The 18,233-nt window shown below is 38.8% G+C and overlaps 1 protein-coding gene across 3 annotated transcripts; it reads right to left on the bottom strand.

Moving 5' to 3' along the window:
* Window positions 1–1,903: 1,903 nt before the first annotated feature.
* Window positions 1,904–17,785, bottom strand: dhodh (dihydroorotate dehydrogenase). 3 transcript variants are annotated; one of them, XR_014626855.1, is made up of 9 exons: window positions 17,714–17,785; window positions 15,149–15,361; window positions 14,297–14,496; window positions 10,024–10,106; window positions 9,599–9,786; window positions 8,030–8,143; window positions 7,752–7,905; window positions 6,090–6,256; window positions 1,904–2,747 (listed from the first exon to the last, which is right to left on the bottom strand). XR_014626855.1 is itself a non-coding variant. In XM_084405075.1 (9 exons), the coding sequence occupies exons 1-9, from the start codon at window positions 17,729–17,731 to the stop codon at window positions 2,642–2,644; spliced, it is 1,236 nt and encodes a 411-aa protein (XP_084261201.1). In that variant the 5' UTR covers window positions 17,732–17,785; the 3' UTR covers window positions 1,904–2,641. The 3 variants fall into 3 exon arrangements, 2 of the variants coding, with proteins under 2 accessions (XP_084261201.1, XP_084261202.1); XM_084405075.1 differs by having other exon boundaries at window positions 6,090–6,249; XM_084405076.1 differs by having other exon boundaries at window positions 6,090–6,249; window positions 15,081–15,361; window positions 17,714–17,765.
* Between the last annotated feature and the right edge of the window lie 448 nt (window positions 17,786–18,233).

Raw genomic sequence — 18,233 nt, 5'->3', positions numbered from 1 at the left:
GGGAATTCAGTCCATTTCACTACAGGCAACTTACTGAGAGAAGGAAGCACCAAAGGAATACAGTCATTCACATTAGATGTGTTGTTGCATTAAAAAAAATATATATAATAATAATATGGAGCGCAACATAACCCAGCAAGCAATTTTACGTCTAATAGCCGTCCAAACACAGCCCAGACGTCTAGGCTAAAACAAGGGAAAATTCAGGCTTTCAGTGAAAATGTAATAATGGTCTAAACCATCGCCCAAATGAGTGAAGAAATGAAACCAAACACCTTGTAATCACTGTTTACTTTGCTTACATGATGGAATATCACACATCTCGCAAAAACGACATGTAACCAAATTCAAGATTATTTTGGCCAGAAGTGTGTTGCTCATAGCCGGTCGGAGTATATCGGGTCTATAGTTAACCGAGACGGTGAAATGACGGCTATTGCTTGCTGGAAATGTAGAATGTACTGAAATATACTTGCTGTATATAATGGTGGGCATAAACTTCTAGATTTCACCTCTCATGCATCTATTTTCACAGAAAGACTGAATTTGGCACAGTTGCAGTGGACTTTTGTTTAAAAGTCTCAATAAATGATTTGATGGCGTAGCAGTTGTCAGCGGTCTGAACGCTCAGGCGTCCATCTTCTCCTCAGATCATGAAGTCTAGCAGGTCACGGTTCCTGAGCATCACACATTTCACCCATGAGCGAACAGGACTCTCCAGCGCCTCAGGCAAAGTACAGGCCCAGTGAATAACTCAGGTCAGGGTAACAGGTCCCGTCACTCGCTGAAGTTCAGTTGCACTTCTGACAGAACCTGAGAGCAGACGCCATGGAAGAATGAAGAGAGAGAGAGGGAGAGAGAGAGAGAGAGAGAGAGAGAGAGGGAGAGAGAGAGAGAGGGAGAGAGAGAGAGAGAGAGGGAGAGCGAGAGAGAGAGAGAGAGGGAGGGGGAGAGAGAGGGAGAGGGAGAGAGCGAGCGAGCGAGAGAGAGAGAGAGAGAGAGAGAGAGAGAGAGTTTGGTGCAACATGACAGACAAAACTGTATATTTTGGTTGAACTATTCATTTAAATCTTCAATATAAATGTAATTTGTTCAATCTGTGATCCCAATCCCGTTTTCTTCAAGTTAATACTGAAGAGGAGTAACAAATAAAGTCTGTGTGGCAACGATACAGTATAGCGGCTCAACGCTGATGAATACATGAAGCCAGAGCTCGTGTGGTCTGAGCAAACACATCTTCGTTCTCTGCAGACTGTGTTTTTGTTTCTAAATCCTCCTCAGATTTAGTTACAAACAAGGATTGTCCAGGTTGATTTGGAAATGTTATCACAACACCAGGAACACACCTATCCGAGGATTAAAGGTGTGCTTTGCCTAATGGAAACAGAGACATTGTTTCCATGAGGAAACCCAAAGCCAAAGGAGATTTGTTTAGTTGAACGTGTAAAGGTGTAAACACCGTCAATCTTACATTACAATTTAAAGCACTTCTCATTCTGTAGTTTCATTTCATTGCACTCTGGTGATTTTGTGTGATATCTGATGTATGTATTAAAGAAAGTTATATAACATCCAGTGCCTTTCCCAACGCAGACTAAACTCTACGGCTATGAATTTTGACGTTTCTGGTACTTTCGTGTATTATGCTTTGAAAACTCACCAAGATTTTGTATTTACAAGAATCAACTTGACAATCAAAAACAAATCATATTTACGTTTTCTCTTTCCATGTATATATTTGTCCAATCCAAGGAGATGTCAAGCTTACTTCTGGAACTTCAAACTGTATGTTATAACATACTAATGCAGCAGGTCATCCAGTTATTCAATGCATACAGATAATATCTGTAGCATGGCACACAATATTTACCATACTATACTGAAAAAAGCATTAAGAGTAGTATGCATGCCATTAAAAACAGCCATTTCTTTATTGCAAAGTCATTTGGTCACTGGTTTAACTTTGCTTAAAGCAAATTGTATTGCTTTTTCAATTGGCTATGAAGAGCAGAGGCTCCAGCTTGGACTGCCTGACACACAAACACAACATTATCAAAAATAACATTTGCTTTAGTCGGAATTAAAAGCAGAATTTCCATTGCCATTGTTGAAATTCCACATACGCAGTCGATTATGATTTATGTTTTTTTTTTTTTTTTAAGAATAGTGATATGACTTGAATCTCCATCACAAGGAAAAAATGACTGCACCTTTAAAAGTCTGAATGGATTTTTTAATTTACAGTTAAATATAGAAATGTTATGAAAAAAGTTTCAGATAAAAATAATAATGTTAAGTCACAGAAACTGAGTGAGTTTTGGAAGTGTGTGTGTTCAGACATTGGATTCAATGTCTAGAAATAAGAGTGAGCTATAACAAACATCATCAAGCCTCATCCTCTGGAAATACTGTACATGATCAACAATGTTCAGAAATGTAATGAAATCGAATGCATTACCACAGTGTTTGAGCGGTTAACCTTCACTGTCACAAATCTTGAGCATTTATTCAAATTCATATATTCCAGCAAGGCACGTCATTTCTAAAACACAATCCAGAGTGGTTCCAGTTTTGTAAATGAATGTAATGTACGAGAGATCCTGACGTAAGGCCATTAACGCCCAGTGGTGAATGCAGAACGTTACGCATTACGAGAGTCCAGACTCTCATGTTTGGAGAGTGATCCTTCGGTTGAGTCTCTATGATCAGCACCCACGGCCTCTGCTACACACGTGAAACCTTGTGCCCTATTAAAAAAAACAAAAACAAAAATAAATGTGTTTAATACCATTATGTTTGTTCAAATTTAGTAGGAGTGTAACGGTACACAGAAGTCACGGTTCGGTACAATAGGAAAAAGCAACAGATCCTCAATGCTAGGTTTCTTATATATTTTGGACAGACAGTCGTGAAAAAATTACAGTTTGTTCCACCTAGTGGCATTTAGTCCCCTAGTTGGGCCAGTACAGCCTCCTTTACACCGTGTCCTAACTACACGCGACGCGCGATAAAACGCCTCTTCTCCATGTGAATCAGAGTGTTTGTCCTAACCAGCCGCGACGGTGACACGCGACGATTATATTTTAGAAATGGTTTCTACTTTTCTGCGACGTCGCGCTGGAACAACAAACACAAAGTGTGGCGATGATGATCTCAGGTACTGTTTATGTGCTTTATTTAATGTTAAAAGCGTGTAATGTGACTCTGAATATCATTTAGTGCTCCAGCTTTGTAGCTGTAAAAGCAACAATGGATAATTCACCTCAGATCTTGAAATTAAACAAATGGAAACAAGAACGTTCAAACTGTGAACAAACAAGTGTATTCTTTGACAAAGATTGTTTTAGTAACTCAGCCTATGTATTTTTAATAATGTTTAAATGGCGTAATATTTGTGAATTTGATTATGTAGCTACTTATCCATTTTCTTGCGAGTGCCGTCAAGATGACTCTCTGGTGCTGTGCACTCGCCGCGAGACTCCGCCCACATGGTGTTCTGATTGGCTGACCCCGCCCACACGGTGTTCTGATCGGCTGACTCCGCCCACACGGTGTTCTGATCGGCTGACTCCGCCCACACGCTGTTCTGATCGACTGACTCCACCCACACGCTATTCTGATTGGCTGACCCCACCCACACACTGTTCTGATTGGCTGACTCCGCCCACACGTTGTTCTGATTGGCTGTGGGTTTTGATTGGTTTCGAGTCATCCTGCAGTCGCGTCTAGTGTGGACAGACACATTATTTGTCGCTGGAATCTTATCGCATCGCTTCAGGTTAGGACACGGTGTTAGCGTATTAAGCACTGAGCAGTAATGCACTCTTGCAAAAGAGTATTTGGTATTTTGATCACAATCAGCTATAAAACTAAAAAGCATCTCGTGTTATAAAAGTACTAATTAAATAGAATAAAGCAAAGTAACACTTGTGCAGAGATTAGTGTTCTTTGCGCGTGAGAGTTCATTAACATGCGGTGACAATGGCGGATGCATTAAGTTCAATATTAAGCTTTTTCAAGTAATCGCGTGAAGATGAGCGAGAAGGAGAAGAAGAGTCTACTTCATCTTTCCACGAGGAGACAGAGACTGACGCGACACCTGAGGATTCATATTTCCAGGACACTCATATTTCATCACTGGACTGTAGTGAGATTGCCAAATGATTTTGTCTCATTATAACAGCAAAAACCACTTAAAGCTGCAGTCTGTAACTTTTTGGGGTTATAAATGATCCAAAATAAATTTGAGGAAGTACATAACCAGCCAGTGTTCAAAACTCTCTGCTTGCCGTAGCTCAATTCAAAACGGTAAGCTTGTAATAATGTTTTTAACTCCAGTGGTACTGGTGGATTTCCGTGTGAAATTCGAGCATGTCTTTGCGTCATTACGTCACATCTGTCCACATAAAGACGAGTCTCGGCTAGTCGGCTATGAGTGTGAGGATGATGGAGGTGGAGATTTATAGCCTTTTCTCACAGCACTTCATATAATTAAACTTATCAATGGCGGATCCAGAAACGTTAGAACGACAATCACCAACTGGAGATTCACCCGCTGTAAAACGCGAAAGACTTCGGACGTGGGAGAAAAAAAGAGACTGTAACCGGCCCATGCGGAAACAAGGATAAATATCGGGAGGGCATTAAATGTAGTCACGCAATGCTGATGTTCTTAACATTAACAATTTGAGAAAGTATCATTTGCACGGTTTGACGTGATATGATAAGCGATCGTTAGATTTAATCGGCGCGATTTACTGCAATGCTTTTTCCCCTTAATTGGTCAGAACAAAAGTGGATGTTACTTGTTTAGATGACATTTCCCAGTGAAAGCTCTTATGTTGGTCATAGAATCTGTGATTGCGAATGATCCACACCAGCAGCGACTGACAGCCGCACATTCTCCTCAAAACACTGGATTCATCCGCGCTGTGCCGTGCCGCGAACTCCGCGAATAACTGCAATTGCAGATTTCGAACAGAGATGGCGACAAAGAGGAAAAATGACATTTAATTGCATTTAACACAAATTGAAATTGCGAATTGAAAATATGGCCAATGGAAACATGCAATTTTCACATAATCTCCCATATATTGCAAAAAAAGTTTTTACGCTTTCATGAGGTGTTTTTTCAGGCAATTCGAAATAGGAAATATTTGTGCGGTGGCTGTGATACACGTAAACCTACTAACATCCGTTGCCATGATTTTTGGAAAGACTTATCGCAAGAAAAAGAAAAGAAAAAGACGTTTTAGTCGCATAACATCAGTTAATGGAAACGCTGTCATTTCGCAATCGTTTTTTATCGACATTTAGAAAATATTAGGGATGTCCTGATACCACGTTTTCACTTATGATACACAAATATAAGTAGGTTAAACACTTTGCAGTTTTAATGATGTCCTGTATGAACAAAATGACGGAGTATGTTTTTATGTTTCCACTGTTCGATCGCGCCCGTGCCTCTCTCTCTGACACACACACTCCAGCATTGCAATCTTGACATCGCAGCCTGTTCATTATGCTGCGTTCACACCAAATGCGAATAGAGCGTCAAATTCGCGTCTATCGCGTCTAGTTCGACGCTTGAACATTTTGAATCCATTTGCGCGTCCAAAGCGAGCGTTTGAAGCGAAATAGACGCGCGTTCAGAGCTAAGGCAGGGCTAAAGAGGTGTCCCTAAAGAACCCGCATATGTCTATGCGCGTATCTAACAGTAGTTCCGCATTACATTAATTAATGTGCACGCAAGTTTTTTTTTTTTTTATACCGTGTATTCTGTGTAAATCCATGCACCGAACCGTGACGCACGTACCGTTTCACCCCTAATAGGTATCGGATCATATTTTTTTCTCCCCTCCGATATCCGATCTAGCGCTCTGGGCCAGTATCGGCACGATACCGATGACGTGGATCGGATCGGGACATCCCTAGAAAATATTGCAAAGGTTTTGCACAAATCTGTAATGGAAACGCGGCTTGTGTTTGTCGTCTGACTGTACACACCGAACCGTGACAGTTTGAGGCGAACACTCGTACCGTGACACCCCTAATATCTAGAGAAATGTTAAAAGCATTGGTATGCTCACTTCAACAGATCGTCCAGCTCTCTCTTGATTCTGTTGACTACAGGCGGACCCTGGTACACGAGAGCCGTGTAGAGCTGCACGAGAGAAGCTCCCGCGAGGATCTTATCCAGAGCGTCCCGTCCACTGGCCACTCCACCCACGCCAACAATGGGCAACTTCCCTACAAACTCACACAAAAGATTACTTCCTTATTAATCAAAATTCACACGTACATTTCAATTAGGGCTGACACGATATCTGAGGTTCACTACATCTATAGAAGTCTTGGAAACAATAATGCTATCAGTCAATGATTTGTGTTTTTTCTTTTCTTTGGCTAATCAATCACAATATTACATACAAAAGAAGCAATTCCACTTATTTGCTACCTTGAGACTTAAAAACAAAACTGATAAAAGAGTATGAATGAAACCTAGGCATTATGGAGCGCTAAACTAAACTCTCACATCGCCTTATTTATTGTATTTTATCTTTATGTGCCATATTTTCATTTTTAAAGGGATACTTCAGGATTTAGCATTAAGCTTTGTATTAGTAGAAAACCTGTAGTATTTTCGAATGACCGTGCTTCCCTCCCTCATATCCCCCTGAGATGAGAGATTTATGTATTTTTTGTCTGGAAAAAAAATCCCCCGATGACGCAAAAATCGTCATTTTGCGTCATCGGAGGATTTTTTGTCCAGAGGCTAAAGACTACAGACTACAGTAGGGGCTGTCCCGCATGTGTTCAACCCGCCCATAGAGGGATCTCACTCACAGAATGTACACATAGTGTCAGCCATCTTTTTTTGGAAGCTAAGCTAACGGGTTCTTGTTCTGTGGAGAAAGCTGAGTAGTAGGGGTTACCATCCTCATGTCCGGCCGTCGAGATCGTCCAAAATGTCCGGGATTCGGCTTTTGCTTTCTGCGGTCGCCATTCATTGTTTACATGCACACCTTTTGTTTCAATCTAACTGAATTCATTCCGATTGGTGAATCTGAATGTAGTGTTTACATGAACGCTAAACAAGTTCTCCCGCGGCCCTCAGCCTCGTCCTGCTCGCCACAGTAAACATGATGAATGGCGAGTGTAGAACGTAAAAGCCGAATCCCGGACATTTTGGACTCACTAGTAGTCTAGCCTTGTTGTTTTAAACTGCGCGCTCTTACCGGTAGGCGTGGCTTGGGAGTGGCCTCGTAGAGCAGTGAAGTAAGTGCATTCTGGGAGTTGTTGTCTTTCATCCACATTCACAAATACATTTTCTGGCTTTTCTCATAGAAAGCTCCAAATTCAAAAATAATTTCACATTTCTTCTACATAAATGACCAATTTTAAATACACATTCATCTTTCCAGAGGTATCCCTTTAAATATCATGATTATCGGCAATACTGTTATATTGCAACACCTCTAATTAACACGATAATGTTTTTTCATTGTATTTCAATAGCACGATTAAGACAAATTCAAATGCTTGATTAAAAGATTTTGCCTGTGTCTATTTTTACTACCACATAAAAAAAAAAAAAAAAACAGATTAATCGTCGAAATAATCAACGCATTAATCGATTACCAAAATGATCGTCAGACAGCCTTAATCACGATTATAGACACCCTAATTTCAATCTATCAGTCTAAATACAAATGAAATGTGTAAAGATGAAAATAAGGCTTTAAGGGTACCTTGAGTCAGTGTGTACATCTCTCGCACTGTCTGAGTCGACAGCTCCTTCAGAGGCTGACCGCTGAGTCCTCCTATTTCATGTTTTTTAGGGTCTTTAAGAGTGTCTGGTCTGGAAATAGTGGTGTTGGAAACCATTAAACCATCAATGCCAACCTAAAAACCACACAAAGCAACAACAAAAATCCTGTAATTATGCAACTTGCCCATCTTGTAAATGAATCAGCCATAATATTTTACCACATATTTTTTTGACCTGTGAATTATATGTAGGACTGACCTCCATGATGACCTCAGCAATGTCTTGCTTGTCCTGTGTAGAAAGATCTGGGGCGATTTTCACGACCACAGGCAGTCGCTTCTCCGTCCGCAAAGAATCACGTTCTTTCAGCACCTGAATAACCACCAACACCAAGACCAAATGATGAAAAAACATTAAAAAAATAAGTTCATTCGTTTTAATGCAAGATACAACCTATATCTGACAATACAGATTTCGCTTGTTTGTAGGGCTGGACCCGAATATTCGTTCGGTGGGTTGGTATTTGATTTAAATATTTGACATTCGAATATTTTTCTGCACACCTGGCATCCCCCTCGAAACGGTTCTCATTTGACCTTGAATATGTTCAACACTATAAAATCTGACGAAATACAATACTCTTTTTTACAATTATCTTATATAGCCTAGCCATTTTTAATAGGATGGACAGTTGAAGGAACCCAACTTGCCGGCCCAGAAAGTTAGTAAAGACAATGTTTAAAATAGTCCAAGTGACTACAGTGGCTCAACCTTAAAGCAGAACTCCGGTCAATTTTAACATTGAGCTCATTTTTTTGTACATTTGGAGTGCTGTCAGTACAGAGAACAACGGCAAAAATCGGTGTTGCCTACACCGTGTTATCCTCTTTTTAAAATTTGCACCCTGTTGACTTCAATGGGGCAAGTTTTAAACCTGCTTTTAGCCTCTTAACATCCTTGATGTGTCATTACAAGTGCACAGGTCATGTGAGTGATTCCTTCGGAGTGAACGCGGGTGAATCTGACTGCAGTAGATGTGAAAGATATTAATAAAAATGATGTTTATTCAGCCAGCGCACATACCTGTATTTACATCCTGTTTTCGGTTGAAGTCCACAGTAGTCGATTGTCGAGTTCACGCGCGTGATCATAGTAATCATCGATTACTGTGGACTTCGACCGAAAAGAGGATGTAAATACAGGTATGTATCATTATATATTTATCAAGCGACGAGAATACTTTTTTGTTCGCAAAAATAACGACTTTATTCAACTCTTCATTTTCTTTTGTGTTTCTCTGAGTGAGTTGACGTAGTGTAACAGCGCAGCGCTTCTGGGTTGTACGTCAGAACGGAGGCTCACTATTGGCCGACGCTGGTCATGTGTGTGATGCTGGCCAATAGTGAGCCTGCGTTCTGACGTACAACCCAGAAGCGCTGCGCTGTTACACTACGTCAACTCACTCAGAGAAACACAGAAGAACATGAAGAGTTGAATAAAGTCACTATTTTTGTTTGTTTTTGTTTGCACACAAAAAGTATTTTCGTCGCTTGATAAACTTAAGGTTGAGCCACTGTAGTCACTTGGACTATTTTAAACATTGTCTTTACTAACTTTCTGGGCCGGCAATTTCAATTACAGTGAAGCCTATGGAGGAGTGAGACAGCTCTCAGATTTAATCAAAAATATCCTAATTTGTGTTCTGAAGATGAACGAAAGTCTTACGGGGTTGGACCAACATGAGAGTGAGTGATTACTGACAGAACTTTCATTGTTTGGGTGAACTAACCCTTTACTGCAGCTTTGAGACCTGGAATGAAGTATTACCTTGTCCAGGAGGTGGCGCAGTTCTTCCTTGCCCTGTAGGTCTCTCAGGCCGGGAGTGTTGGGACTGCTCACATTCACCACCAGGTAGTCAGCGAGAGGACCCAGTGTCCGCACACCCTCCACATAATCTGACACCGCGTCTGCAGAAAGCTTGTTCTTCCCCAGGTTCACGCCGAGAGGGTTACCAGCTGAGATTAGACATTCATATGGTTACAGAGAAGCATGACTTTCCTGGCGAAGCCGCTCAGATGTATTCAAATAAGTAGGAAAAAGCAGTGAATGTCTTTTTTTCCAAGGCATTAAGGGAAATTATATTATGTAAAGATATTTTCACCAAGTTAAGATTAAAAATGGAAACTCATACCCACATTCCCCTGCTGCCTTTAAGTAAAGAGTGAAATTAAGTAGTTGTGTGTGTTATTTACCTTTTGTTAGTTCTGACTGCACATGCTTTCTGGCTTTCAACCTTTCTTGCACCGCAGAAAGGCCACAACTATTGAATCCATATCTGAAATATATTATACAGTAATTATAATATTTGACATTTACTTATTAAGTACCATATTTTGGAGAAACTATCAGGATGGTATTCCTCGAAGCACCATAATATTTGAGTTTGATAATCATAAGGATACATATTTCCATCAGTACCATGGTACTACTACAGTGTTACCAATTATCGTGAGCCAGGTTTAAGTTTATTGGCCTATTTGCAATTGCTTATAAAAAAAAAGAACACAATTGAAGCCGTAATTGATGTCCGTAGCATAAACATTCATGGAACGCGTGCAGTTTAATATGCATGTTAGGGGTTTGTTCAGATCCTACGCATTTTAAAAGAGAAAGTCCAGACTTAAACTTTCAAATGGCGAGCAGCATTTGGCATTCAAAACCGGCAACATGGACAAACAGCACTCGCTTACTCCATCTGGAGCGACTCCACCCTGGTTTGAATGCCTGTGAAGAACATGTATACAACTACAAGTATTGCTGATATTAATGACATTTATATTGTTTGATGTTGACATCAGCAAAAAATAGAATTAGAAAACCTCGTCAAGTCAGAAATTAGGATTCAGTTCAAGCTTATTTATACAAAACAACAACAACAACCCTATATACTTATTCAATGTTGCAATAAACTTCATTCACTCTTAAAGGGATACTCCACTTTTTTTGGAAATAGGCTCATTTTACAACTCCCCCAGAGTTAAACAGTTAGGTTTTACCGTTTTCGAATCCATTCAGCCGAACTCCGGGTCTGGCGGTACCACTTTTAGCATAGCTTAGCATAGATCATTGAATCGGACAGGACCATTAGCATTTCTATAAAAGAAAATGACCAAAGAGTTTCGATATTTTTCCTATTTAAAACTTGACTCTTCTGTAGTTACATCGTGTACTAAGACCGACGGAAAATCTAAAGTTGCAGTTTTCTAGGCTGATATGGCTAGGAACTATACTCTCATTCCTGCGTAATAATCAAGAAACTTTGCTGCCGTACCATGAGTGCAGCAGACGTAATGATATGACGCAGCGCCTGAAAATAGGTCTAATAAGTTAGACAAACTTAGTCCCGGTCACGTTGGAAGTTACCGAGCTGGGGACTATTTTCAGGCGCTGCGTCATATCATTACGCCTGCTGGACTCATGGTACTGCAGCAAAGTTTCTTGATTATTACGCAGGAATGAGAGTATAGTTCCTAGCCATATCAGCCTAGAAAATCGCAACTTCTCATTTTCCGTCGGTCTTAGTACACGATGTAACTACAGAAGAGTCAAGTTTTAAATAGGGCTGGGTATCGTTTAAAAAATTTCGATACCAATACCGATACCGATACCTTGATTTCGATACCGGTTCCTGATCGATACTTTTTTCGATACCAATTTTATGAAATCCATTTTAACAAGATTACATAACACATTACCTCAGAAAAACTTTGGTTTTATTTTTTCAGTTTGACTCATGCTCCTTAGTCAGTGCACAAAGGAACAAAAAAAGCACAAAGGAACAAAATATTCCTTATACATATACATAAGGTACAAAATATTTTTTTTTATAAAGAGCTCATGCTCACCAAAGCTGAATTTATTTCATCAAAAATACAGTAAAACTTGTAATATTGTGGAATAGTATTACAATTTAAAATCTTATTTGAATATATTTCAAAATGTAATTTATTCCTGTGTTGTCAAAGCTGAAATATGAAAACAGTTTTTGGAAGGTCATTTTTGATCACTTTAATGCATGCTTACTGAAAAAAAATTCTGACCAACACGTTTTTGAACGGCAGTGTACATTCAGTAGGTCATTATTGCAATATAAACACAGTCAGAGTGATCAACAAGGTATCTCTTCATTTACCAGTCGAAGACGCAGCAACTTTCTGCTCTTATGTTTACTCCGTGCACTGTCAAGGGCTTCATCATATCTGTCGCGGTACCGTCTTTGCAGCCATTATTTTACCACAAATACTGCATCGCACGCTGTTGGCATCGAGCCTGGAGAAATGTAGCCACACTTTTGATCGACTTTTCCACATCTTTAGGGTATTGTGAGTGTGTGTGCTTGCGTGTCATTGAGTATGTGCGCGAGTTTGTGTGTGTGTGCTCGCGTCCATAGGCTCGCGTCTCATGAGAATGTGCGTGGACAGTTTGTGTGCGCGCGCGCGTCTCATAAGAGTATGTGCGGAGAGTTCCGCGCGTCTCGTGTGTGTAGAGTTTGCGTGTATGTGCGTAAGCGAATTTAGGCGTGTCGTTGTGCATTTCATATGTATTTGTTTGAGCACTGACGTTGACGAGTTAACCCCTTAGGTATCGAAATCTGGTACCGAAAAACAAGTCATTTTTCGATTCTCGATAGTATCGAGGCAATTCGGTCGGTACCTAAAATGTATCGAACTCGGTACCCAGCCCTAGTTTTAAATAGGAAAAATATCGAAACTCTTTGGTCATTTTTTTGAGAGAGATGCTAATGGTCCTGTCCGATTCAATGATCTATGCTAAGCTATGCTAAAAGTGGTACCGCCAGACCCGGAGTTCGGCTGAATGGATTCGAAAACGGTAAAACTCAACTGTTTAACTCTGGGGGAGTTGTAAAATGAGCCTATTTCCAAAAAAAGTGGAGTACCCCTTTAAGTATGAATGAAAAAGTACACCTCACAGATCGTGCACTGAACTTCCAGAAGAGATTATAGAATACGGCTGTGAAAAGATTAAAATCATTTCAATACATTTTCTATATCCTCACAAGGCGCGTTTCCATTACAGATTTGCGCAAAACGTATTTTTTTCTTCTCGCGATAAGTAAAATCATTCCAAAAACCATGAGGTTTATGTACTATATCTTGTATTATGTACTGGCCATTATTATTAATGGAAGGAGATGTATGAATGTTTTCCAAGCATTAATGGTAAGGAACGACCCTTATTATACTTGAGAGCGGCACATATGAGGTGTTTCTGGGTGTTTCTCCCTCATTTTGCTTCGAGGTCTTGATTGTGGCATTTATTTGAGGTTTAGAATCCATTATTCCTGTAATTCTTCTGTCTTATATGAATTTAATAAAGAACTCTGTCTCGTATTCTGTCCAAACACACCGCCTCATCTACGTCAGGTGACCTGTAAATGCGCAAAAACTGTTTCCATTGCAGTTTTGCGAAATATTTATTTTCGAATTGCCTGAAAAACCTCCTCATGTGAGCGTGAAAACTTTTTTGCGATAAATGGGAGTTTTTGCTAAATTGACGCATTTCCATTGGTCGTATTTTCAATTCGCAATTTCAATTTGCGCAATTTGAAGGGTAATGGAAACGCGGCTACTGTCTCCAAAAACGCTACTTTTCAGGAAAATAATAATTAATAATAAATAATTAAGCTGTTAAAGTTGATATTGTGGCTTTATATATATATATATAGTCATTTACTTGCATGTGTCGTTATATTAACATTTTACCGAAATCAAGCTCAAATGGAGTTACGAGGTTTTTGAGCAGCGAATGTCAGACATACGTACATCTGTGCATCGCATTACATTTTCATGTACTTACAGGCAATTAAGTTTATTGTAGCAAATAAATAAATATTAGACAAATATATATATGTATAATAAATAAATATATATATATATATGGCCAACAATTATGTTAAGAAGCACTACATATTTGTGTCTATATATATAGTGTTTCTTTAATAAAGAAATGTTGTACTTATTCAAACAACCAGTTCTTTACTTACCATTGCATTGCAAACAAGCAGAGACGCTTCAAACTGCGCGCGGCACTTCAGAGGTGGGCGGAGTTATGAGGTTTGACTGACAGTTTTAGGACCCAATGGCGTTACGAGGTTTAGTCACAAGCTCTCTTTAATACTTTTCAGTGGTTTAGATATTTACAAAACCCACAGACAGACATAAAGGGTGACCAATAGAAATGATTTACGGATTTTAAAAAAAAAAGACGAAACATGGAGATACGAGGCAAGACAGCGATGATATTACAGAAGTTAAAACATGAAGTTCCCTTTAAGAAAGAAAAGAGCTAAAAAGAGTGTTGTGTTCTGTAATTAATTCTATAAATAATGCACTATACTCATCACACAATATATGTGCAGCACAAGACGAAGAGGACTTTGAATTATGATTATTATTGATTATGGACACCCATAGGTTTGTCTCTGCGGAGAAACCACATCCACACCTGTTAATGACTGCCTGGTCTGACTCCAGCCTGAACACACGAGGCTTTGGGTTTCCGTCCTGAGCCTTCGGGGTGACGGTCCCCACTTCCACGAACCCAAAGCCCAGTTTATAGAGGCCATCCACGGCCTCAGCGTTCTTGTCGAAGCCGGCTGCTATCCCAACTGGGTTCTGGAACTTTCGACCCATCACATGCACTTCCTGATGGACATAAATGAGAAAAGACTAAATTACTTTGTCTTGCCCTGAAATATTAATAAAACTGTCCTGACCCATTAAGCCGATATAGTGAAAGCTAATCTGAATGCTAAGGCGAATCTTGCAGTTTTACAAATCTTCAAAAGTAGGGATGCACCGATACGAACATTTTGTCCGATACCGATAATTCCAACAATTCTTTATATTTGAAAGCCGATAACCGATATATTGGCTGATAAATCTAAATACAAATTTTTATATCATTTTTGAGAGTCTCACCATTAAAAGCAATGTCCTAAACACACAATTATAATGTTCTCAATATAACTTTATGTAGCCGATATGACGGACTTTACTGTATTTTCATATGATTCCAATCATATTTCAAGCAATTCAAAACCATCATGTTGAACAGTGCGCATCTGAAGTGTCTCAGCTGAAGGATATAATCCATTATTTTTATCGGCTTTAATATATCGGCCAAATTTTCTTATCAGGCTGATAACGATAACATAAAAAAAATGATGTATATCGGCTGATACCGATATGGTGGCCAATAAATTGTGCATCCCTACAATGCAAAGTACCTCAAATTATTAATCAGCCTAGTCAACAGCAATGCAGTCTATCCATCACTGGTGTTTCACACACTGACCAGTGACGCTGGGTCCTTGTAGTTGTTGAGAGGCACAAGTCCAAGTCCAATCAACCGGACAGCCATAACATGAGCCGTCTCCGCTCCCACAAACCTCTGCAACACTGGCATGAGAGCATCGGCATAGAAGCGCTCGTCTCCCGAGGCCGTGAGGTATCCCAGGAACACGGCACTGCCACATCCGATGATCTTTAAGGCATCTTTCGCTTGTTTCTGCAAAGAGCAAGAGAGGATACTTGAGTAACAAGAGACCATCCTTTTTTCTAAAACCCATTATCTGCTGAAACCTCAATAAGACAGTGCTCTGCACTCCCATCGCTCCCATTTTAAAAGAAAGGATCCCAACCGCACACTTTTAGGTCATTCTGTCAACTCAACCAGAGGTCTCTGCCTGGCTACAATTTTTGATTTTGATAAACGAAAGAAATACATGAATAAAGATGAAAGCCACAATATTAAAGGGGGTCAAAATGACAATTTTCACATGAGATTTGGAGCCAAATTACAGTGAGGTAAAAATTATTTTAGAAAGATGGCAGCATCATTATTTTATTTTTACAAAGAGGTCTAATAGTGAAATCTGTTGAGCAATCTGTGTTGTATTATATGCCAACGGTGACAGTTAAAAAATGGGGAAAAGCACTTTGTGTGCTTTTTACCCCAAGTTTGCATGCCTATAACTCAAGAAATATTAAAGATATCTTAATAGACCTTATACAGAGCAGCGCCATGACAGGTATGAAAGTGAGGCTGTGAGGGATAGACTTGCCTTGAATGGCATCCGCTGTAAAAAGCTCCTAAATTACTTACAATTTTCCACAGCTTATATTGTCGGGAGTTTTTTGTCAACTGAAATTTCTTGGAAAGATATTTTTCCAGTGTGTCATGAGCAGAACAATCCAAAAACACATTAAATAACAGTACAGCCCATTGAAGAGATGCACGTCTGTCCCTCACAGCCTCGCTTTCATTCCCATTAAAAATCAAAGATGGCGCTGCTGTGAATAAGGTCTATATCCTTTTAGATTCTGGTTCTTAACAAACATTTCATTTGGTATCTTAATTTTGAGGAATCTCTGAACAACAAATATTTTTGAAACTAGAAATGCATCTTGTTTTGTTCTGAGACGGTTTTTTCAAAAGTTTGCATGCCTGTAACTCTAAAAGTTCTCTCAATATTCTTCTAGATTCTAATTCTTAATAATCTTTTCTTTTAAAATCTATATTTTTAAGCTCCTATATGATTCAATCCCATAGATATGGGGATCTCTATGTTCAAATTGATGAATTTTACCAATATCCAATGATCGAAAAACCAAATGTTTTCAAACAGCTGATATTTATTGTGTTTAAAGAAGAATAAATAACATTAAAACCAGAAATGTATCTCGTTTCCTTTTATCAAAACAATTGCATACACACAACACACCTCTCTTAAGTGCCAACTACCATTTTTCCAAAGTTTGCGATGAATCTTAACATAATTTTAGATTCTTGTTCCTATGAAACTTCTACATTTTTAAGGCCCTATATGGCTCAATCCCAGAGAAATTGGGATCTCAATGTTGTAACATTTACAATAATGCGTATTTGTACTCTTGGTAGCTTCAGAAGCTTTAAGAACAAAATCCCTTCTTCCAAATATCCCTAAAATGGATTAAAATATAGATTCTTATAAATAAACTTTTGAGAGCAAGTTAATGTGACTCAACTTGACCATTTCAGTGGATGTTTGGCAGTCTGAGAGGTGTGCTTTTTCCCAATTTTTAACTGTCACCGTTGGCATAATGCAAACACAGATTGCTAAAGTAAACAGATTTGACTAATAGACCTGCCAATCTCAGTGTACAAATAAAAAAAAATTACACTGCCATGTTTTTGAAGTCATTTTTTACACCACTGTAATTTTCCTCAAAATCTCTGGTGAAAATGATAATTTTGACCCCACTCTACAAAATAATGGCTTGGTCAGTAAATATACATCTGTGATATTTAATATTTTGCCTTTCATTACTATTTATGTTTGTCTTTCTGAAATGTGGTTGATTTGACAGGGAATTACACTATAAACGTGAACTAAAGCTCAAAATCGTATTTGTGGGAACATGCACGAGTTTGCCTTTAGTACTGAAATTGTATATTACAGGCTAAGTATCCACTAAAAAAAACAAAACAAATATTATTTTACCACCAGAAAGGCTAGTGGTGGCATAATACAATTGGACATAATGGTTACTATATCGATATTTTGTTATATTTTCCATGGTAACGTCCAAAATACCCTTGGCATTATCCTGGTATGCTTGTGTTAGTGTACAATCATCAGAACAGCTTTCGACAAATAACAAAAGACAACGTTAACTACAATTAAACCTGTCATTGCAATCAAATATTAATATGAAATTTCATAATCACACAGTTTAACTGGGAAAATCAGCTGATTGAAAAACGTTTGAGACACAAAACTAGGAAAAAAGTGCCAGATATGACAGCTGTAAATGCATGCTCTGCTCGAGTTAATAACGCTTACAAAAACACTAAAACAAACTCTATATTAACATTCACCTTCAGTCGTCCCGCCATGAGTGTTGCATGACAGTCAATCCAAACAACGTGCAGAGCTTCGCCAGTCACTTCCGGGACGAAATCTCGCGAGAATAAAGTAGCCCCGACAACAAAAATCACCTCAGGTATTTGTTGTAAGTAACACAGCTAAATGTGTGATATTGTGATCCATCTTTTCTTTGAATGTGTATATTCGAGACTTTTTTGTTTTGTTTGATGTCTCTAACTTCATTTCTAGGCTTTTTGGAACATTAATAGCGACAAATTGATCTGTATGATCTGTCATATTGTCTTTTGTACAGGATACCATTGATTCCCAAAGTAACCTATATATTTTTTTCCTCATACAACTATTTATTTTACTTGGAAAATATCTCATTCATGTGAAGAAATGGGCTAATTCTAAGCCGAACTGTGGACATTTTATAAAAGAAATTAAACAATATGGCACTACTTCAATAATATTAAAAACAAAAAAGACACTGTCACTTTAATATGTAATTGTTTCCCCTTATATATT

This window comes from Rutilus rutilus (genome assembly GCF_951802725.1).
Source record: "Rutilus rutilus genome assembly, chromosome: 3".
NCBI classification, from domain to species: Eukaryota; Metazoa; Chordata; class Actinopteri; order Cypriniformes; family Leuciscidae; genus Rutilus; species Rutilus rutilus.
This window is presented reverse-complemented; position numbering and strand designations above follow the sequence as displayed.

Excerpts from the sequence above, each read along its gene's own strand:
- dhodh (XM_084405075.1), bottom strand. Across the intron at positions 10,107-14,296 it reads GACCAGGCAGTCATTAACAG|ATATGGATTCAATAGTTGTG; the intron begins GTGTGGATGTGG and ends AATATATTTCAG. Across the intron at positions 7,906-8,029 it reads TTGCTGAGGTCATCATGGAG|GTTGGCATTGATGGTTTAAT; the intron begins GTCAGTCCTACA and ends TGTGGTTTTTAG.